This window comes from Acomys russatus, chromosome 26, assembly GCF_903995435.1.
Source record: "Acomys russatus chromosome 26, mAcoRus1.1, whole genome shotgun sequence".
Taxonomy (NCBI): Eukaryota; Metazoa; Chordata; class Mammalia; order Rodentia; family Muridae; genus Acomys; species Acomys russatus.
The window spans coordinates 21,701,770-21,725,058 of record NC_067162.1 but is presented as its reverse complement, the minus strand read 5'-3'; the positions used below and the strand labels follow the sequence as shown (position 1 = coordinate 21,725,058).

Below are 23,289 nucleotides of genomic sequence, written 5' to 3'. Positions count from 1 at the left end.
CCTATCTCGAGGGCCCAGGTGGCTCCAGGGGGAAAACGTATGGGTCAAACTTTGGAAGAAGTAGGCCTTGGGTTCTAAGCTGAGAATGTATGAAAACTGAGGTGGGTTACAGGGAGGCAGGAGGGGCGCTAGGCAGCCCTAGCCTTAGCTCTATCCGTTCTCCAGGCCTCTTCACCTGCATGACGCAGGTGGTCAGGCCCCAGTGTGTGGCCAGGTGGCAGGAGAGTATCTGGGAAATCCGTCACTCGGGGCGTGCCCCAGACTCTAACCTCCCACCCCGGCGTCAGGACAGGCACACTCACCACCCCGTCCTCGGCAGGCGCATTATCTCCAACTACCAGCATCACGGGGCAGCTACGAGACAGAGGGTAAGGGTCGTCTGGCTTGGGTTGAGGGGCAAAGGCAGGGACTGGCTGGAGGGCAGGAGTCACTCACCGAAGGGTCTTGGCATTGGGCACCGTCCCGGGCCGGTTAATGTCAAGGTCTCGGCGGCTGTGGGGGAGGGGTGAAGGTAAAGGAGGCACCCTGGGGATGGACCCAACACTGACTGCCAACCGGTCAGCTGGGGAGTCATGATCTGGCTCTGCACACACAGGACCTTTTGGGTTATCCCCATCATGGCTCCCTTTCGGAACCCCGAGGCCATGCCAGGTATATGCCATTTCCATGTCGCACACCCCTGCTTCAGGACCACACAGATGACAACCCTTACTAAGTATTTGCACCTGGGCTCTTCCTCACTGTGGTTTTTCCAGCAGGAGGTTCCTTACTGTAAATATGCGAAAGCGAAGGTACAGTGGGGTGGGCTGCCCTTTCAGAAGAAAAGCACTGCTGGGAGCCCTCACCCTCATCTGACCTGTCCTTGTACAAGGATGAGCACCCCCCTGCAGTGGGGACCAAGGGTGCAGCTGGCATCCAACCCAGCAAAGGCGAAGAACAAGAACTCGATGACCGGGCTGGAGAGATGGCTCAGTGGTTAAGAGCACTGCCTGCTTTTCCAAAGGACCTGAGTTCAATTCCCAGCACCCACATGGCAGCTCACAACTGTCTGTAACTCCAAGATCTGAAACCAACGCACATAAATTAAAATTAAATAAAAATTATTAAAAAAAAAAAAAAAAAAAAAAAAAAAAAAAAAAAAAGAACTCGATGACCTCGGTCCATGGCCCGCAGCTCTGAGGACACCACACCCCTGGCAAGAAGCTGCCCTCTCCCAGACTTCAAAACCAGCTCATCCACAAGCCAGGGACGGTGCTGCCCGCCCTGCACCTTCCTTCCCAAGGGGCACGGGGACACGCACACCTGTTGTACATGTTCCAGAAGAGCTGCAGATTGGCCTGGTTCACCACGTTCGAGATCTGTTGCCGGTAGCTCTGCACCAGCTCTGTGTTGTTCACCAGCTCCTCCTGGGCACAGGAGGACGAGAAAGGCTCTGAGAGGGCGCGCAGGGGGGTGGGGGGGTCACCTGCTGAACAACCCTAGCCGTACTCTGATCAGAAGTGGTCTGGAAGGCAGAGGAGAGGCCTCAGGTTCTCACAGGCCACCTCAGGCGAGGGACTACGGCCCAGCCCTGCTCAGGCCTGACGCAGCTGCTGTGCTGGCTGCGCTGCAGCCTGTAGCCCCCGCTCCTGAGGATGCTCACATGCAGTGCGATCCGCCCCTTACCTGGCTGAAGAGATGGGAGAGTACTGTATCTGGTAACGTGCTGGTCAAGCCAGAGAGCTGCAGGAGGGAGGGAGGGAAAGGCAGAGTGAGACACGCCTCGGGTCACCGTTACCACGGCCAGGCCATGCAGCTCTCATGTTCACCTTGGTGGCGGCCCAGTCAATCCAGCCTTTGCCGTTGGGGTCAATGTTCATCAACACCAGCCCCTCCACCAAGTCAGGGAAAATGAGCTGCCGGGATGAGGAGAAAGGCAGATTAGGCCGTGTAACTCTTGCTTGGTAAAGTCTTCAAGAGATCACAGATGGGCCAACTGTGTGTAGCTGGATCCATATGGGGGCTCCCATACCAGGGGCCTTGCTTACCCTCCTCTCTGCCCACCCTACAAATTCTCACATGTAGGTGGAATCCATGATTATAGCAGCTTTTTACCCCTTCCCCCTTCTTTTTAAAAAAAGATTTATTATTTATACAGTATTCTTGCCTGCATGTGAGCCAGCAGACCAGAAGAGGGTACCAGATCTCATTACAGATGGTTGTGAACCCCCTTGTGGTTCCTGGGAATTGAACTCATGACCTTCGGAAGAACAGCCTCTTAACCTCTGACGCATTGCATTTCTCCAGCCCCACTTTTTACCCTTTTTAATACATGTGTATGTATGTGTGGCCCTGGGTATGGGATCCAGCACCCTACCACACATAGCAGATGTATGCTCTATCACAAAGCCATATTTCTAGTTCTTTTAATTAATTTTGTTTTGAAGGCACTGCAAAACTGAGTAATAAACATCTTTAAATCTGGTAAATATTTTCCATTTGCTCATTTATTTGTTTCATCCTGATTATTCACTTATGGTTAGTGTGAGGCTCTGTGGAGCCCCTCCCTCCCTTCCTCCTTTATGTGGGCTCCCGGGATCAAACTCAGGTCTCCAGGCTTGTGCGGTTACTTGCTGAACTATCTCACCAACCCATTTGTTTTAAATATTTTGGGACAATGCTAGGGACGGGACCCAGAGCCTCACCCATGCGAGGTAAACACTATCACAGAGTCACAACCCTAGAGCCACTCTTCCCCCCACTCCCCTCTCTACTTTCTAAGTTAATTTCCTTGAAGAAAAAAAAAAAAAAGGAGGGGGCTTTTCTCAGCAAAAAGGAAGGGGGAAGAGGAGGAGAAAGAGCAGGGAAAGCCCCTTGTGGCCCAGGGATCATCTTCTTGGCCTGGCCTAGGGTCCTCAGTGAGGGTGAGGAGACTCACCGCAAACTTGGCCAGCACGTAGGCTCCGGCTCCCACTCCAATGCCGATCACGTACTTGAACCTGTTGAAGAGCAGGGCTGGTCATTCTATGGTTGGATGTCACTGCCCATGAAATTCAGCTAGAGCACGTCACACACCTGCAGCCCTCGGCTGAAGCCAGGCTAACTGCAATGCTGTGAGCACCTCCTATCCCCCAGCCCAGAGTCGGGACCTAGGGAGGACTTACCCGAAGTGCTGCACCACACTCGGGAGCATGGCAGCCAGCTGCTCCATGGAGGGGAACTGGTACCTGTAGGCAGAGGGGAAGTTCACGATCCAGGTACAGTGAGGGCACAGGCCTGGAGGGAGTAAAGAGACTCTGGGGGTACCTACCCCTGAGGGAACTGTGACGCTCCCACCTGCTGCCCAGGGGCATCCACATGGCACACCACGAAGTGTTTGGTGATCTCTTGCATGTCCTCATAGTTGAAGAAGGTGTTAAAACACAGCTTGTCTGCAAAGGCGCATCTCTTAGTAGGTGAGAACATAGGACAGGCACCAAGAATGTCAGGGGCCCTAAAGGCTGGCAGGCAGGCAAGGCAAGCGGGATGGGCTTGAGTCCACTGGGGAATCTCAGGCAGGCCAGGGGCTGAACCACAGGGGCAGGGAGAACTGAGATCTGCAGGACCGCGCAGAAGGGAGGAGACCCCGCTGCTGTGGCCGTGTGAGGCAGGGCCAAGCCCAGCAGACCCGGACCAGGACGCAGGCGCACTTACGATTGAGACCTACATCATGGTAGGTGAGGATGGCCGGGCGGTTCCCTCTGGGAGAACCCCGGATCACCACATGCAGGAGGCCGTAAGGCGTCTCAATGTCATGTTCCTGGAGGGGACAGATAGCCAAAGTGTCCTTGTTAAATCACCTCCAGTCACCCCCATGGAGGATGAGTCAATGGAGCCTCCTCCTCAGAGGTGTTCATCACAGGGACAAAGGCCTGACTCTCTACAAACCAACTTGGCGCTGCCAGCTCCTGCTCTGCATCCAGTCTGCCACAGGGTCCCAGGAGGCCAGCCCTCCCAAGAGGGCTCTGCCACTGCAGCCCAAGCCCCTACAACCACTACCAACCTACAAGGTGTGCTCCCTTCCTGCAGACAGAATGGCCTCTGCCACCCAAACTAGAATCCACAGCAAGCACTTCCATGTCAGCCGCATCCTGCTCCCACACCTGTCCTCATCCCTGTTCCCTCAAATTCCCTGCCCTGTGTTATGCATCTCCATGGCCTTCCTCAGACACGAAAGGGCTAGACATGCCTGGCTGCAAGGTCTTCTTCAGTCCCTATCCCCAGATCCTAAGGCTATGCTCTTGGCTCTGTTGCTAAGGTCCCTTCACGGGGACCTGGCTCTCTGACTCTTAACAGGGCAGGTGACTTTTCAACTCACCTCCCAGAGGCTTTGTGAGAGCTACCATATGGAGACATGGCCCAGAGAGGGGCTGTTGTACCTGGCAGCACAGAACCTTGGGCGGACACACTGCTGATTGGCCTCTTTGTAAACAGGTCATTCCTGGGCACTCAATCAGGAAACTCCAACAGATCGGTCAGAGTTGACTACCCCTTTTCCCTCTACCCACAGGGGTCCTCGTGTCATTGCCAGTGGCCCAGTGCTGGAGCTGGAGCTGTGGTCACCAACAGGAGAGGAACAGCAGTGACTGAGCACCGACTGTGTGCTAAGCTTCCTGTCTGCCACTCGAGACAGAGGGAAACTAGACTGCATTCTGCAGACAGGGACACTGACTTCAAAAAAGGAAGATGTGGGTTACAGAGCCAGCTTCCCACTGACTGGCTTTTTGGAGGTACGGTATGAGAGGTCCAGTGTTCAGACTGGGTTACCAGAAGGAAACCCCGTGACCATATGCCACACTCTGGGATTCATATTCTTCTGGGAGGCCTAAGTATCATCGCCCAAGGTCCTCAGTTAGGCCCAGGCCAGACACAGCCTCCCAGGCCCGTCCTCCCTCAGGACCCATTTGACCAAGAAAAGCTTCACGCTCACTGGTGCCCAACATTGTGACACCCATTTATTCCAAACTGGACCCCATTCCTCTACAGCTTGCCCTACAGGAAGACGTAGGCCCAGAAAGGATAAAGGGACTCGCCCAAGGTCGAGCCTAGGGCTGATGAGATGCCAGCTCAGGGCCTTGGCTCTGCACCAAGGGAGGCATTTTCTGAGAGGGAGGCTGAGGTCCACTCAAGGGACCTACCTCCTAAGCAGGCTGCCCTCACCCCTGCCAGCTCATCCCACTGTTCTCTCAGCTCTAGAGGAAGGGATGGGGCGCTGAGGTGCCCATTGTAAAAGCCCCACCCTGCCACAAAGGGGCAGTTCTCTGGGGTGGGCCTGCTCTTGCTCTTTAAGGACACAGGGGCTCCCCAAAATCAGATCTCTACCCTCTAGGTGTGTGAGGGGTGCCTGCCCTCTGCTACCAAGGTGCTCTGCAGTCCCTTCTCAAGCCCTGACGTGGATGCTGAAGTCCTTATCCCTAGGCAGACACCATCAGTCACAGCACTGGCCTCGCTAAGTAAGGTTCGCCTCCCCGGTGCAGAGAGAAGCTCCGGCATCGGGCAGGTCGTTAGTAGCTAAGGGAGTGATGATAGCCACATTTCTTGTTCTGAGGCCTAGTGACCTTGACTGAATGCTTCCAACATCTTCTCTGCCGTCTCATCCTCCCCAACCCTGGGCAGAGAACTCAGACCTATCTTGCCCGACAGAAGCTGAGCATCCCCACCACCAGACAGGGTGCTGTCAGGAGTCCGAAAACATGCCTCAAGGGCCACAGCCCAGCACACTGCCAGCCCCTCAACTCCCAGGGTAGAGTGCTCCCATTGGCTCCTGGTGACGTCAGAGCCCAGCCCCCCACCTCCAGGTGGGCGCTAGAGGGATGCATTGCGGCAGGCAGCAAGGGAGGGGGCTTTGACGTCCCCTCTCAGTCTCTCTCTTCACCAGTGACCTTGAGAGCTGGGGAGAAGAGGGTCAGAACCGGCCTTTGACACACCGTGGTGGTGGCTGTGGTACGGTTTGTTGTCAGTAGCTTCCTGGATACTCCAGGTCTGCATGGGAGGGGAGGGGCTGGTTAGGACCAGGTAAGAAAGGAGGAATGAATAAAGGATTGACGTGGGGATGCAGGCAAGACAAATCTTCCCTTGCACCTCCCTCCTTGAAGAAAAGCACTGGGTTTAGCTAGCTGTTGCTCCTCCCCCATGGCAAGAGGAGGTGTCTTGGGGCCCCACGCCCTGTCAGCTCTGTCAGCTCAATGCTCCAGGCTTGTCTTCCCACCTTTCCTTGACTCTTCTCAGAGTCCTACCTGAAGACAGAGACTGTCACCCTTTCTGCCTGACACTGCAGTGCCCTGGGGACATACAAGCAACTCCTCATGGAGACATGGCACTCTGCTGCAGCTATCCGGCATCAAGACAGCCCCCCACCCCGCCCCCGAAGGCCAGACCCTGCAGGCGCAATGCCAACAGTTGCTACGAACATGCCAGGAGCTCACACAGGATACACCAAGCTGAAGTGACCCCAAGCAACCAGACAGACATCAGGTTCACTACAAGGCAGAGAGCACAAGTGCTCAGCTCACTGCAGTCCCCAGGCATCATCCATCTTACCTAGCCCTCCACCCAGAGCCTGAACAGACCCAGAAGACAGGCACCCAGGCAGAACTGTCACCATGCAGGGCAGGAGGACACCCTGTCCTCTGTAGGTCACAAGGATGCCCCATCCTCCCTGCCCATCCTGCAGCCCCACTGGACCCCCCACTCACCCCATCCCAGCACTCCGGCATCTTGCCAAGGAAGGGGATTTGCCGAACCAGAAAGGGCAAACAAAAGCCTGAGTCACTCAGTCGTCCAGGTCCGCAGGGAGGGGGCAGCTTGGGTGGGAGACTTCAGCTCTGCGATGGGGCACAGCTCCAGTTATTTTATACACAGATCCCCGGCCCTGCCCAGACTGGTCCCTCCTCCCTGAAGGGTTTCTGAGCTGCTACTTGCTCTTTTCGAGCCCTTGCTCCCACATTGGCTGTTAGGAGACACGCCTGGCTCCGATTGGCTTCTGAGGTCCTCGCTCACCCAGCCTCGCCTCAGCCCCTCCCTGCCCTAGCGACACAGCATCCTGATGGTGTCTGGCCCCTGCAGCTCAAGGGGACTTACTACCCCAGCACAGGCCTTCAGGTACATGGCTCTAGGGAAGCAGCAGCTAGGGCCACACAGGCACACAGAGGCATCTCTTTTACTACTATGCAGGGCTTGGCCCGAGACACTGGACATGCAGACCTGCCTCAGCACTTGCTTCCATTCCTCTGGGGGCCCAAAGGTCCTTGGAGGGCCCTAGTCCCAGCATCTGGAGGACCTGACTCCCAGGCCCAGCCTTCCCAGTAAGATGACAGCATCGGTCACCTAACCCCGAGGACAGCTACGGGTTGGGGAGAACACCACCAGTTTTAAGAGCACCCGGGCTTACCCATTGCTTCAGGGTCTGCCACTTCTCTACCCACTGGAGCGTCTCTCCCCTTGGGGACCTCCCACCCTGCCTATATGGAGGCCCAGGGATGACACACGGCCCTGAAAGTGGGGGTACTGGGCAGACTGCAGGAGCAGAGAAGCAGTAGCCCTCCCTGACCTCATAGTCCCGCACGAGAATAAGGCACTGGAGGAGGAAAGGCGGTAGGCTGACATGCTTGCGTCCTACACATGCACTCAAACCAGCCAGTATGGAGCCCAGCTCCTCAGTCTCTGCAGAGGACATTCAAGATACCCCGGGCTGCATGACATGTCCATCTGGCCAGTGAGGCTCAGGGCGGTAAGCTGGTCTGAGGTACACAGATGGGGCATACAGAGGAGCAGGAGGCCAAGGGGAGCTGAGGAAGGGAAGTAGGGCCAGGCAGGCGCTGGAGACAGGAGGCCGAGGGCTGAGAGAACAAGCGTAACAGGAACATATTGGGAGCTGCGCGCCTGTGGCCCCATTCTGTCCTCCTGGGTGGAGGAGCGCACTGCTGGTCCTTATTTGTGCTGGTAGCCCTGCAGCCTGGTGGGTCCCAGGGGAAGGTGGCCAGCTCCCCACCCAGGTGCCTGGTGACCTGCTTTGCAACAGTCACATGACCTGTTTTGCAAGTCATGTGCATTATGCCTAGTAGCAGCCTCTGTCTTGGGTACCAACACCTTTCCCTTTGCCACGTCTGAATGGGCAATTCCCAAACAGAGACGTAGAACAGTGCCCCTGGCCCTCTTATTCTGCTCTGCACCCCCCCCCCCAAATCTTCCCAGGAGCTTCTCAAGGGAGCAGAAAGAAGTTAGATTGTTTTCTCACTCAGCTAAGGGTCAGTGGGGCTTATATCCGTCTCAGCGTTCTAGACCCAAGGTATGACCACTGAGGGGAGCAGACACTTCTGTCAGGGTGCCCCACATGCCAGATCCTAAGTGCTTTTTGCATTATCTCACTAAGCACCTCCCGCTTTTCAGACACCTGGTAAGCTGCCCCACCTCACATAGGTAGAAGCCACAGACCCAGGCATCAGGCAGCCTACTGTGACTGTGTGCTCCGGTTGGCTGAACCTTGTCATGGTCACTGGGGGTGTCTGAGCACTGGGCCCTTGGACACCGTCCCCTCACAAACACTCCGAGCCACTTGCTTCACTGTGCAAAATGAACAGGCTGAGAGCACTGTGGATGGTGGACATGGACGGGCCTAGACTAGGGTCTTCTGTACTTTCTGGTTTCTCTGCCTTGCTTCTTTCTCCTGCAGCTGACCTTGCCAGGCTAGAGAGAGTGACACTGCCTGCCTCTGTGACTCTGGGGATGGAGGTGGCGCCCCAGCTGTGGCCCAGATAACAGCCATCTTTGTGGCTGTTTTTCTATAAGAAAGAAACCAAACAAACCCTGCCTCTGTGTAACACTCCCAGGGTGACAGGAGGGTTCCTTTGGAACATGCTGCCTTTCACCAAGCACAGGGCCATGAGAACCATATCCCACCATCCACAGCTGCCCTAGGCTGATCCACTTACAGCCCCTTCCCCCCTTCGCCCAGGCCAACACACAGTCTCATTTGGAACATAGGACAGAGACTTCCAGGACAGGGCCTGCTCTGACTTCTGGCTGTCCCTTCTGAATTTGCTAGTCCACCTCCCAGCCATGTACCTCCCATTCCTTTTCTGGGCCCCGATTAGCCCCCAACTGCTAAGTCCTCTAAGTTCCTTTCAGCTGAGGCGTGGGATCCCAGGGGATGTGGACACGGGCATACGGTCTACCGATAGAGAGTTTCCCTTCATGTCCTTGAAGAGGCACATGGTCAAAGGACCGACACAAAGGCCCAGATCATCATTCTTGCTTGGCTAAGATGCTTCAGATGGAGGAGCTGGCATGGAGCACCGCCTCCTGTATCCAGACCACGGGACTATTCCACGGAGACTGATCCAAATAGAGGTCAAGTGGAGAGAAGGGTGTGGCCTGGGGGGGTGACTTCCATCTGGCATGGAGGAGGGGGTCTGTATCTGGATGGCCAGTGGTGTCTGGCCCAATAAGCCTATTTCCCTCTCCATCCTATGCCTGCTGTTTGACACATTCTGGTACCAGGAGATAAAGTTACCAGGGGACTCAGAAACAGCTGGCCAAGTGAGCAAAATCACCATTCGAAGAAATAAAAACAAAGCCAAGTTCCATTTTCATGGTACCTTTGGCATCAAACTAAAGGGGAACATGGTTGTCCAGGCAACAGCTGCTATGGCAACAAGAGTTATTTCACAGTCAACCTAGCTTTCGCTGGAAGAAAATGCTGATTCAGATGACAGCATACCTCCCTCGCTGCCTTCTGCACACTCATCGCCTGAGGCCTCTGCTTCCTTCTGGATTGTCCTATTCACAGAGGCTCTAACTCCTCCCTGGGCAGGGGGAGCTGCTGTGAGCAGTGGAGGTGGTTCTCAGGTCATGAGGTTGTCCTGCCCTTGACATCAGAGACTGAGGCGCACAGACGGGCTGTGACTCTCCTCTAGGAACCAGCCCAGTGGAAAAGAGGTCCAGATAGATACGGGTCCCATATTCGAGAGGCTGAACCTCAACCTACCTTCCAGTCTGTGTCCACAACTGAGAGGAAGGCGTCAGGGTTATCCTAAGGGAGGCAAGCAAAGGTGGACAGGTTAGCCCAGCTCCCGGGGCCCTGCACTGAGTAGAGTGGTCTTCTGGTCCCCAGACTATATGTTCATGCTAACAGAAGTGACTCACAGGCTTACCCAGGGCAAGGACTTCTACCCTATAGGTTAACAGGAGACCCAGCAGGCTGCAGGATAGGCAGGGAACACCGAGATTCCTGCCTGAGTTCTGGCTCTGGATCACTGCAGAGGACGATGAAGGGGCAAAGAGGTACCATGACTGTCACCCCCTGGGGCAGGGTGGGTAAGCTGAGGCTTGTTCAGTGTCCTGGCCTATGCATATTAGGTACTGTCAAGGCAAGTAGCACTGCCCACCTTACACTCTCAAACCTCTTGGGTCTACGTGAAAGTGGCTGTGGCATCTTTGATTAGTGCCTGTCCTGCCTCTGGACTCTACGTGCCATGATTGGGTGGGAGGGGGCAAGAAACTATATCTGGCCACGTAAAGCCTGGACTAGAGTGGGCTCCCAAACACGGCTAATCTGGATGAACCATCTGACTTCACAAATAAGGGGCGTATGGCTCAGAAGACACCCACAGCAGCACTGCAGGCAGCTCCAACATTCAGGAGGTTGGAACAGGAGAGTCTCTGGTCCAAGGCCAGCCTCAGATATGTAACAGACCCACTGATTCTTCCAGGGCCTGGAAGGACTGCAGGGGTCAAGCAAGGGAGGGCAGCCACTTCTGAAATCCTTTGGGAAGGGGGCTGCTGGCACACGGGGGTAGGGCTGGTCAGTGATGGATCCTTACACCAAGCGCCTCAGTGAGAGGGCTGAAGAGCAAGTGTGGGAAGGTAATTACCTCAGGGAATGAAGGGGGAGGCAGTTCTGTTTAAAAAAAAAAAAAAATCTGACAGAAAGGATGAGGCAGATAATGGTAGGGTGTGCTGTATGGGCGTGAGGGGGTTGGGGCCCGCAAGCCAAGAGACAGCAGAAAAATAAGCCAACATGAATCCCTGGGAGCCACAGGCGGTATCTGAGATCAGAGCAAAGGACAGGAGGGGTGGGGAGACCGGGGAGGTGCTGAGAGGGAGCAGCCAGCGTCTCACAGAACCCATGACTCCGCAGGCCCTCCAGCCTTCAGGGCCGGCCAGTCTAAAGTGGCTTACAGAGGTTGAGGCACATACAGAACACAGCCCTCCTCCCTCTGCATTGGCTCCAGAACCTTTCATGGGCACCAAACTCCACTTCTCTAAGATGGCATGTTGTTTGCCCAGAACCCATGAATCTCCTCTCACACAATTTAAATCAGGACTGGCTTGCCTTTAACACACTTTCTAGAAGACATATGTCACAGAAAGAGGTGCCTTGCTCTACTGCTAACGGAACAGGGGCAGAGGATTTTCTCCGGCTAACGCAAGCCCTGGATGTGGACACCGTGGCTAACCACAGACGTTCAGAACATTAAGAGGCCAGACAGGCGCTGCACTTGGGGCGCTAAGAGATCCTGCTACTATCACAGGCCGAGAAACGGCAGCTCCCAAAGACAAAGGCACAGCTAGCCGACACCTCAAAGACTTTGAGGGGAGTCACGAGGCGGCTGTATTGGGAATTTTTAAATGCCTTTTTGGAGAAAGCGGAGGTGACCAGGTGCCCAGCGAGAGCCTTGTGCTGACTCAAGGACTAAGATCTCTGCATGAGCCTGAAACACAGACTCCAAACGGCAGAGTGGCAAACTATGGCCCCAGTGGCCAGTGGTCTGATGTGAGACTGGGCGTAGCAGAAGGAAGAGGCAGGCTGCCAGGAGCAAATGGGAGAGGACCATGAGTTAGGAGAAAGAGACAGCGATGTGCTGCAGGAGACTGGACAGACCTGGGCACAAGGCAGACCAGTCCAGGCTCCAGGGTTAGGGTTTGATAACAGCACACGCCAGGAGCGACGACAAAGTGGCCAGCAAAGGCTTCCTGGGAACACGTGAGCAGAGGCCAGAATTAAAGACAGAACCTGAGCTAAAATAAAAAGTCTTCCTTCCACAAAAGGAAGTGGCCGGGAGGGAACGTGGCAGAAGCACTCAAGGTTCAAGGAGGCTGAGAAGGAGGGGGGCAGGGAAAGAGGAGGCAAACCCCCTGCCTCAAGAATGAACGTGGCAGTCTCTGAGTGGGATGGCAGCCACTGGAGACTTTTCAAAAAAAAGATTTATTTATTATTTATTATGTAGACAGTGCACATTAGATTACATTATAGATGGTTGTGAGCCACCGTGTGGTTGCTGGGAATTGAACTCGGAACTTCTGGAAGAGCAGTCAGTGCTCTTAACCGCTGAGCCATCTCTCCAGCCCCAGCCACTGGAGACTTGAAACATAGGACTACTGGGTACACTTTTAAAGGGTAGCACTGCACAGGGAGAGAAGTGCGGATACAGGGAGGAGGTTCCTGCAGGTAACCTAGCAGGAGGATCTGCTGAAGACCAGGAGCAATGGAACCTGGGATGAAAAGCTTGACAAATATGCTGGCCCCACAGGCCACCGTCATATAACCCAGGAGTCAGCGCGTCACTTGAGGTTATGTGTATAAGGAAGGACCAACTATGTTCTGTTCAGGGGCAGGGCTATGGCTCCATGTGGTTGGACTCCTCAGAGGAGCCAGCTAAGCCACTGGATCCCAATTCTTGCCGTTTCTTCTAGAAGGGGGTTGGGAAGGTAGGTGGAAATAGAACACACGGAGCTGAAGGCGGAAGGCACTGGGCTCCTGCCTTTCCCAGCTTCAAAGCAAGGTGAGCGGGGTGCATGCCCAGCCATGGGGGCTGGGCACTCAGACTTGGCCGTGCAACTTTCCCAAGGACTGAACCAGTCAGTTCTGGGTGGGCCTGAACTCACAGGGAGGTTCTCCACACCACAACAGACAAGACTGTGGAGGAAACACGCAATTTCCTTTTTCACCACAAGGTGGCGCTCAGAACCTGGACGGAACAACTCACCAGTTCGGTCACATCCTGGCCACGGAGCAGAGGCTTTTCCTCAGGGAAGCGCAGCTCCTGCAGCCCAGCCATGGTCACGTCGTGGAGCAGAAGCCCTGGGAAGAAGGGAGCATAAGGTTGGGCCTTGGTCTGAAGTTGCCGGTGAGGACATCAGAGGCCCCGGCTGCTGCCCCTAGGGGCCCACAACTGATTTCTCTCCAAGCCTGCTTAAGTCAAGGTATATTATATTATATTTGCTCTTTTCAAATAAAATCATGTTTTGCAGAGCTAAGCAGCACAAGATGATCCTTTAAAGTTTCAAACAAAACCGTGCATTTATTGTAAGGCAAAGGCCCTCTGTGGGGAGGCAAGAAAGAGGCAGGCTTGGAGCGGCCTGAAGTCCTTTGCAGAGGCCTTGGTAGACCAAAGCTGAAGAGGATAAAGGGCAAAAGTTCCCTTTGCTGAGACTGGAACAGGCCGTGGGTCAGGACAGAAGACAAAGATAATCAAAGCCTACAGCCACCAGAGGGTCCCAGACTATGATTCTGGGAGATTCTGGCAAACATGGAAACTTCTGACCCTTTTAGGAAGAAAGGGTTACATCTATACAGTGTGTACACATTTGTCGTGTGTGTGTGTGTGTGTGTGTGTGTGTGTGTGTGTGTGTGTGTGTGTGTGTGTGTGTGTATAGGCACAGCAACAAATATCAGGCAGACAGACAGACAACCCAGGATGATGAGGTGCATGCTGGAGAGGCAGTGACCATTAGGGTGTAATGGCAGAGGCCAGAGCATACTCAGGAAGGAAACTGCCCTAGACACTCATTAAGACATTCAAAGAAATTCCGATTAAAATAAGATATACAGCTGCCATGGTGGCGCGTGCCTTTAGTTCCAGCACTTGGGAGGCAGAGGCAGGAGGATCTCTGTGAGTTTGAGGCCAGCTTGTTGTATATAGCAAGTTGCAGGCAAGCTTTGACTTTATACTGGAATAAATATGTAAGACTCAAATAAATAAATAGTAAGTCATTTTTCCCCCTTTCTGGCCTTGGAATAGGCAAAATTTGCAGTGCCAGCTAAGGAGTACCCAAAGCAGCCTGTCCCAACTTTTGGTGGCCCTGGGGATGGAACCCAGAGCCCCACACATTACACCAGCACGCTGCCTCTGAGTTCCATGTCCAGCCCCAGACTGGCTAAGTCTGCATGCCACAAAAACACTGACAACTCTCTTCTAGAGGTCAGTTTTGCAAAATGAATGAAAATTCCTCAAAAGGCTCAAACCATGGACTGGGGATACAGCTGGGGTGTAGCCAATACGAAGTCCCCAAAAGACTCAAGAATCCAGTTGTCAGACCGAGCACTCACCGGGGGAGACTGCATAAGGAAGCAGGAGGTGACAGAGGGCTGGCTTAGCCTTAGGAATGCTCACCAGTGTCACCATCAGGAGGAGAGCTGGAAGAAGCCAAAAGTCTCTAGATTCACAAGTCACTTTGGTAAACTGACTAAGACTGTTTTAAATCATGGTAAATGCTGTGTAACAATTGATTAAAATGCAGCAAACAGGGCTGGTGAGACAGTTCAGCAGGGAAAGTCATTCGCCACCAACTCTGACAACTAGAGGTCAGTTCCCAGAACGAATGGGAGAAGCAGACAGCCGCACAAAAAGAGCCTGGAAGGCTGATCATCACTCAGGAGGGAGTGTGGTGGAGGGAAAGCTAGGGCAGGGCAGACAGTGAGTTCTAGGCCATCTTGAGACGCTCAGTGAAACCCTTAAAAAAATATTACCAATAAGCAAGTAGTTTCAGGCATTGCTCCTGTAGGGGTGGATGAGATTGAAAATTTGTGCCCAGTCTGAAGTGTGGGTGACACATTAAAAAAAAACAAAACACCAGTTAATTAATTTTTATTAATTACTTATGTAGCCTTAGCCGACCTGTAACTAACTCACTATGTAGACCAGGATGGCTTAGATTATATTTACATGTATGGGTGATTGTCTGTGTGTACACATACATGAAGGTGCTCGCCAAGGCCCGAAGAGAGTGGTGTTTGTTTGTTTTTTGAGACAGGGTTTTTCTGTTACATAGAGTCCTGGCTGTCCTGGAACTCTCTTTGTAGACCAGGCTGGCCTTGAACTCACAGAGATCCGCCTGCCTCTGCCTTCCAAGTGCTGGGACTAAAGGTGTGTGCCACCATGCCCAGGCCCCATGCCTGGCTGTAATTCTTCCTTTTTTTTTTTTTTTTTTAATGTTTTTATTAATTTATTCTTGTTACATCTCAATGTTTATCCCATCCCTTATATCCTCCCATTCTTCCCTCCCTCCCATTTTCCCCTTATTCCCCTCCCCTATGACTGTTCCTGAGGGGGATTACCTCCCCCTGTATATGCTCATAGGGTATCAAGTCTCTTCTCGGTAACCTGCTGTCCTTCCTCTGAGTGCCACCAGGTCTCCCCCTCCAGGGGACATGGTCAAATGTGAGGCACCAGAGTACATGAGAAAGTCATATCCCACCCTCCACTCAACTGTGGAGAATGTTCTGACCATTGGCTAGATCTGGGTAGGGGTTTAAAGTTTACTGCCTGTATTGTCCTTGGCTGGTGCCTTAGTTTGAGCGGGACCCCTGGGCCCACAATTCTTCCTTCTTATAAGGCATTTCATGGCCTGTGAAGAGCTTACTTCTGCTCTCCCATGTCACCCTGATGGGAAGTGAGGCGAGGCTAACTGAGGCCTGGCTGGATGCCTATTGCTCAGCGCTCACGCTAGAATGCTGTATCGCCTAGAGATGAACGGATGGCTCCTAGAGGCCTGGCTGTCTTTTCTCCCTCCCTCTCCAGCCCTGTCTCTAGCCTTTCTTAGCAGTGAAGCCCGCTCCCTTTTCTCTTGCAGTGGGTCCCCAGCAGCTGGCTGGTCAGAGATACCCTTCCCCAACCCTCTCCTGTTTGGCACCTAACCCACATGTGGCCAGGTGGCTGCTGCTCAGCACAGGAGGCTGGAGGAGGACCACCCTAAGCCCTGGGCCCCCACAGGCTCGCACCCTACACCCCTGCTGAGCTCTTTGTTTCCAGAGGTTTCCCCGGAAACTAGCTAACAGTGCAGATGGCTATATTTTTAGAACAGCACCCTTTCTTCCCCCTCCCCTCTGCCCTTTCTTCCCTTGCTTTCTGCTGTGTGCACACTCACCCATCCACCACAGTGGAAGCTCAGCTGGGGCGGGAGCAGGGGGCACCTGAGAAACCTCCCTCATTACGACTTTCCTAGCCACCTGCCTCCCTGTACACCCACCTCATTTCAAGGCACTGGGGTGTCCTACCCTCCCCCACCTGCTGTGAAACCACCTGGAGACCGGTCTCTCTAGGGACAATGCTATTAAAAGAGTTGAGGGTGGGCAGTGCGAGGACAGATGGCCTGTGAGGAGGGAGTATCAGGGAAGGGGTAGGGAGAGACAGTGAGAGAACCTGGCCTGCCTCTGTCCTTGGGAAATGGGCAGGCCAGCCTGTTCTGGCTAGGGCGAGGCTCCAGTGACATTCCCCTGTGGGCAGCGAAGGACATTCTTCACTGGCTGGGTGGTAGAGGAGATGGCTGCTCTTCCTGGGGGAGCCTAGCCTGTGAGTGAAACACAGGTGGGTGACAGGCAGCCCTGGAGCCTAAACATGCCGCCTGTTCTTTCTCCTCTGCTTTTGACTCTAGACCACTCCGAACAGGCCTGGAGTGACCGCACCCCTCCCACCCACAGGGTCAGGCCATGGCAATGGTGGTTACTGTGCTGGCAAGTGTTCACCATCACTCCCTGCCCAGCTTTGTGTGGCAAATCCCAAGGAAACCCACTGACATGCAGAGGAGGGACCTCCGGGGCTCACCTTGGAGCAGACAGCAGCTGTATAAAGGTCATGCTGGCCTGCGCTGTAGCTCCCCGGTACAGTGCCCAGCCTGAGACAACTCTACTTCCTGTCTCAGGCACCACAGAGAAGAAAAGCTCTATAATGGAAGACTTTTGTCCCCAGCCCAAGTACTAATCAGGCTGGGGCCCTTTCGAGATCACATGAGATTAAGGGTGTTACAGTTCTACACCTAAAAATGTGGCAAAAACACTCAAACAGACCCAAACGAGGTCTTCCTCAATGATGGGACTGAGGCAGTGCAACCCTCAGATTAAGGATGGTTAAAAACAGAGCAATTAGGGCCAGCAAGGTGGCTCAACAGGTAAAGGTATCTATCGTCAAGCCTGATGACCTGAGTTCAGACCTGAGTTCAAGCCCAGAGACCGTGTGGTAGAAGGAGTGACCAGATTATTACAAGTCGTCCTCTGACCTTCCCATGCACACCATGACAATGCACACATGTATGTGTATGTGCACATATACACACAGATAAAAGTGTAACAAAACATTTAAAAACATGTGTATTAGAAAAAATATATGTATTACCTCAGACCTGTGGGAAAATGGCAGAGCCCAACTGGGGTGGGAAGGCTCAGAGGGATGGCAAAGCCACCTCTGATCCATGTGTGCATGTTGACAGTGTGCGCAGATGTCCGCCGTGGCTTCCCTAGGATGCTGACAGCCTGCAGCTTGCTGCCCAGCTGAAAGGGCTCCCCCATAGAGTAGCCGGCGCGTCTGCCTCTCCAGCTGTGCACCATGCACCCTGCCTTCTTGTCCAGCTGTGTGAAACTCTGCCTCCTGCTTCGGCTGTGTGTGACAAGCCTGCTGAGCGTTCTCCATGAGGAGCCCAAGCCACCCGAGGCCAGATCTTCCGTGGGTGTCTTCCTCATTCTCCCTCTGAGCCTTGTCGGGGCAAGTCCCTGGAACTATGCAAGGACTAAGTGGTGGTGGTGATGGTGGGGCTTTTTGTCTTCCTTTTCTTTTACTAAGTAGGCAACTATCAAAGGAGAGGAACTGGTCAGCTACTGGTAGGATGGGTAGTGGGTGTTTAGGATCCATATGGGGATTCTGGAGAGATTCCACAGTAGATACATTTAGTATCCAGGAGTGCTCCCTGATCCAAGATTCCCATGAACTCCCACTCTGAAACACTAGATCCAAGCAGTGTCCAGTTCACAAACTCAGAAGCTCCAGGTGACCCGCTTTTGTGCCAGGGGAGCCAAGTAAGAAGAAACGACCGAGGACTAGCTCCTGCTTTCCCACCTGTGAGGGGGTAACTGGCCGGTCCCCACTGCCCAGCTGTGCTGTATTCCTGAGGTTACAAGCTCCATTATCACAACAGCAGCCGAGTGAACAAGCATTTGAAGGCAAACAACCCTGGGGTAGGGGTCACCACCGGAGAAGGTTGTCACAAGGACAGCCACCAAGCTAGCATACCCCAACACCCTTCCAGATGCAGCTGGAATAGTGTCCCCCAACGTTCCCCTCACATCTAACTCTGAACCCCAAGGCCCCCCAATATTAAAGGGTTGGAGCCATCCTCTGTGGATGCTGCCCCCTTTCCTTATCCTGACCACAGAGGGTGAGGCTTTTCTTCACCGGCTCCATCTCACTGGTGAGAAGAAGGCACAGGAGGAAAGGCGCACCCCAGGGAAGATGCAGGAAGGGTCCACACGAACGTCCCCACCCTGAGGACACAGGGTGTCCCCTCCAGTTCCCCTGCAGCTGCTGCCTCCTGGTTTGTTCTAGACCTGAAAGAGACCCACCCTCCTGCTTTCTCACTGGGTTCCTATGAATGGCTACTCCCCCGCCCCAGCCATTTTCTTGTCCTCCAAGGGCTACAAACTGAAAGACGATGCTAAAGTTCCTGTCAGGGAGGCCTGGGGGTGGGGGGGGGGACATGCTCACATATGTGGGCTGGCTAGACTGCAGTAGGGGCAACTTATTTGGGGGAGCAACTTGGTAGTTTGTCAACTCTATAATTCTGAGTCTGGGCACAAATCCTAAAGGAAACACCAGAGCTACACTGAGAAGTACATGAGGCCCCCGAAAATTCTGCTAGGAAGAGTGAAAATGCTTAAGCAATTCACATGAATAGAAGGCGACCTAAATATCTACGCTTAGGCGTATCATGCAACCATTAAAAATACAGCGTCACTCTGAAACACGCAGTTAGGGACAAGGCCGTGCCACACAGTAAGTATTAAAAAAAAAAATTTCCATTTATGTAAGAGAAATGCACCAAACAGGTGCCTATGTTGGCAAATTCGAAACAAAACCCTCATATGACTCCATAACAATTCACCTAGCAGGAAGGGTGTTGGTTTGGAAGTGGGCAGATTTCTATTCCATATACCAAATTTCATCTCATCTAAAACACTAAGACACTACGCACATTTTATGTATCAATTAACACAAAAACTATTTGCAATAAAACCATAACACACCCCCGATGAATTGAGACAATCACAAGCTAACTGGGAGAAACAGGAATGAAAGCATGGTGCAATGCTGTTAACATGCAGGCCTGACGCTATGGATTTGGGGGTTCAGAAGGACCTAGCAGCATTCAGCTCCTCACTCTGCTGCTGGCACAGGCCCTCAGTCAGTCCTTAGCTCTCCATGACCGTGACACTCTGGAAGCAAGCCTGGGCAGTGAACTTGAACAATGCTCTCAGCCTGTACTTGCTTTTGATTAGATTCAATGGTAGGCGTTTGGGGCAAGGACGCAGGCGAAACCCTGTGCCATTCTCTCAGAGCTGCCTGGCACAGTGGGCTTACGACACTGCTCTGTCCTGCCGCAAAGGACGTCGACCTTGACCGCTGCTGGGAGGTGGTACCTGCTAGGCATCTCTGCCGGGGAACTATCTTTCTTTGTAACTGGTTATCACACAGGAAGGCACTCTGGCAACACCCAGTTTCATCTCATGCTTTCCCAGGCTAATTTTAGCAGCCCTTGACGACTCTTGTCCACAATTCCTACTGTTGCGTTTGTCTAATGATAATTTTCTATTTCCGTCATCCCGCTAGTTGGGATTGTGTGAGAAACAGCTACTCTATCTCCTCTGTGTAGCTACCCCCACCACCCCCCAATTTCATCACACAGTGACAGACCCATGGAGATTTGTTCTACGGCCAAATTCTATTGCGGCTAGTTCATTCTTCCAAGTGGGTCATATCTGCCTGCCTCGCATCCCTTTTGGGTGGCACTTTGTTCTTTCAATGTGAGTCCATCAGCCTTTTGAGCAGCCACTAACTGTCTGGCTACATTTGGCAGTGCAGTGCTTTCAGCATGCCCTATGGCACTCTCTTCTCTAGGGTCCCAGGCTGCTGTTGTAGAGGATGCAGGACACAGGGGCAGGTAGGGGAGATACTTCCAGTGTCACTGTTCTAGGTCCTATCTGCAGGCAGAGCCAGGGGATGTAAGGCACTAATGCAGATGCTTGCTTTAAATCCATCCTAATGTGTGCGTGCCAGGAGCCTGGGACTAGACTTCCTTTAAGTACAGCCGGACACCACAGACTTTAGCAAATGCTGAGATGGCTGGCTTATACTATCCGTCTCTTTCTCCATGCTGGAGATCAGACTTCAGGCCTGTGCATGCCAGGAGATCCATGATGTTTTATTTTTAATTATTCCTAGAGCTGGTCCAAGAGGGTTTAGCACTGCCATGTATGAGAAGAGGGAACGTGCACGCGGTGTATGTGCGTGCATGCTCCTGCCTCAGGCCTGTAGCTAGCTCAGTGGATCTCTTTGCCTCCTTTGGATTACGGATGGAGGCATTTCCATGGGTTCTGGAGAGCTGAACTCTGACCCTCACTTGGGGGGTGTCCCAGACTGTGAGTTCCCACCACTCATGGCTTTGTCTTTGAAATCACAGGGAAGGATGTTTGGAACTTTAAGATCCTGATTTAATCCCTTAAGACAACAACAAAACTCCCCCAGCTTGACATCGTGGGGTCTGCCTTTAATCCCAGCACGCAGAGGCAGGAGGATCTCTGTAAATTTGAGGCCAACCAGGTCTACATAGTGAGCTCCAAGACAGCATGAGCTATATATTGAGACCCTGTCTCACAAACAAAACCCTAGCTCCCTTATAGGACTCCAAAGAAAATGAGAACTAAATGGCTTCAGTTTCCCTCACTCCATTGCTGCTGACACCTGCTCCAGTCTCTAGGATCCTGGAGCGGCCATGACAGCAGAGCTGGGTGGCTAACTTGCCGTGAACTGCAGGGGCCTCCCAGCTTTAGAGGTGGCCACAGATGGAAAGCTTGCACTCTCGCCAGGGGCTCTCTCTGAAGCTGCAAGCTGAGGCACAGCACCAATGTGCGAGCTCCACTCTCCACTCTACAACACAGCTCCAGGGCGACTTCTAATCCCCTGACCAAGGGCAGAGGGAACAGTGCATGCAGGCCACACTGTGTAGAGCCCAAGCAGGTGCCTGCTGCACCAGGGAAGATGCCAACACAATGCCTGTTCTTTTCTTTTCCTTACTGAGACCCCAAAACTTTAGATGGGAAGTGTGGTGACGGGAGCAGTCCTCAGTGAGATGTAACATCTAAGGGTGTGGCATGTGACCTTGGGCAATAGTCTTTAAGGACGTGGGAGTCAGTTCCCTTTCGCCACGTTGGCTTCTGTGGATGGAACTCGGGTTGTCAAGCCCAGCACTTGCCTTTATCCATTGAACTAGCTCATTGGCCCAAGATATACTTTTCCTTGGCTCTTTCCCTGCCAGTTGGCTAGAATACAGATATGATGGCAGGAGCTTGAACAAGTACTTTGGCTGCTGAGGTAGGATACTAGGAACAGCAGTGGCAATGCAGAGGCAACTGAGCAACACCGGTAACTGGGAATCCAGGCCCTGTGTGGAAGAGGGGAGCACAGCCTGCTCAATCGGTGACTGTCATCAGTTTTCTGCCCTGTGTGGTTGACACTAAAGTATGTTTGCAACATTTTTTTTCCCCTGGGAGTCAGGAGACCCACCTGAATATGTAAGAAGTCACAGGGGAGGGGAGGGGAGGGGAGGGGAAAGGGAGGGGAATGGAAAGGGAGGGGGGAGGGGGGAGGGGAGGGGAAGGGGAAGGGGAAGGGAAGGGGAAGGGAAGGGAAGGGGGGAGGGGAAGGGGAAGGGAAGGGGAAGGGGAAGGGAAGGGAGGGGAAGGGGAAGGGCTTTTTCCACATGCAAACAAGAAGTGTTCGTGCTCCTGGTCCTGTAGTCCCCTATCATGTGTCATTGTACACCCCCTCCCCCCATCACACTCTCTCCAGGGGCCTTACACAGGGGCCCTACGCATCACCCACCTCTGGCCACAGCTCACAGGACTGCACTGGCTGGCAATTGCACATGCGACTGTGACCTACACAAGTTTAAAAAGCTTCTTTTGGTACTTTCGTCACAAATTTTCAAAGTTCCTCAGCACAGGCATCCCACTCGATTCATCTGTATCTGCCCAAGCTGGCCACTTTCCCAGAAACAAAGACACACTTGTCCCGGATCCTGGTGTGAGACTCAAAAAGGTAATAAGGAGAGGCTGGAAAATACTTCCCCTCCCCCTGCCCAGATTCCGTGACACGGCCTCAGGACGGAGGGCTGACACACACACACTCCTAACCTCATTCTCCTCACCAAAGCCTCTCTCCAAACCACCTGTTAAATTAGCACTTTAGAAATCAATGTTGCCACGGAAAAGGAACCCACAGCACAAACCACCTGCCAGCCTCCTCCATCCAAGGGCCTGGTCTGTAGGAGGGTGCTACCTGCTGTGCTCTCCTCGTGCGTGCGTGCGTGAGCACCCTGAGCACCCATGCCTCCCTCGGAGGGTCCTTAACCCTTAATCTATGTGCTTTAAGCAGGAATGATGGTGCCTCAGTGGTGACCTAAGCCATTCACTGGCTAGATACAGTCTGGCGCAGGGTCACTGGTGGACAGGACAAATGTGAAGGCCTGCAATGCTCTGAGGTAGCCTGCCTCAGCTGCCCAGTAACAGGCACCTGTGAGTGCCGTCTCACCCGGCTAAACTTTGGAGGGCATCATTTGAGGTCTAAAGCTTTCTGAACATTGACATGACACTCAGGTTTTTTTGTTTTTGTTTTCTTTCAAGACAGGATTTCTCTGTGTGGCCCTATCTACAGCCCTGGAACTCGCTCTGTAGACCAGGCTGGCCTCGAACTCAGAGATCCACCTGCCCCTGCCTCCCCAGTGCTGGGATTAAAGGCGTGCATTTGCCACCACTGCCTGGCTTGACACACAAAGTTTTAATCTGAGCATTTCAGACCCTGGGCTTTCTGGTCATAGATGCTCCATGAGAGGAGACAAAACCCCCAACTCTCAAAACTTTGAACCAGCTTTGGTCTCAGTCACATAAGAGATACTAGACCTGCAGGCTTCAGGCTCTGTTTCAGGATGAGGGAGAACACACTGACAACA

The 23,289-nt window shown here is 53.3% G+C and overlaps 1 protein-coding gene across 5 annotated transcripts in view; it reads right to left on the bottom strand.

The window, feature by feature from the left end:
• Ndrg4 (NDRG family member 4) overlaps window positions 1–23,289 on the bottom strand; it is a 35,596-nt gene that overhangs the window by 3,572 nt on the left and 8,735 nt on the right. For 3 of the 5 annotated variants that reach the window (XM_051168725.1, XM_051168723.1, XM_051168724.1), the window contains exons 2-12: window positions 13,005–13,099; window positions 10,004–10,048; window positions 3,673–3,778; window positions 3,290–3,410; window positions 3,144–3,206; window positions 2,918–2,978; window positions 1,809–1,895; window positions 1,666–1,722; window positions 1,303–1,406; window positions 436–492; window positions 303–354 (exon numbers count right to left, since the gene is read on the bottom strand). In XM_051168725.1, the coding sequence (XP_051024682.1) occupies window positions 303–354; window positions 436–492; window positions 1,303–1,406; window positions 1,666–1,722; window positions 1,809–1,895; window positions 2,918–2,978; window positions 3,144–3,206; window positions 3,290–3,410; window positions 3,673–3,778; window positions 10,004–10,048; window positions 13,005–13,076 (825 nt within the window). In that variant the 5' untranslated portion in view covers window positions 13,077–13,099. Of the gene's footprint in view, window positions 1–302; window positions 355–435; window positions 493–1,302; window positions 1,407–1,665; window positions 1,723–1,808; window positions 1,896–2,917; window positions 2,979–3,143; window positions 3,207–3,289; window positions 3,411–3,672; window positions 3,779–6,713; window positions 6,883–10,003; window positions 10,049–13,004; window positions 13,100–23,289 lie in introns of those variants that run through there. The other 2 variants (XM_051168726.1, XM_051168727.1) reach the window with 1 other exon arrangement.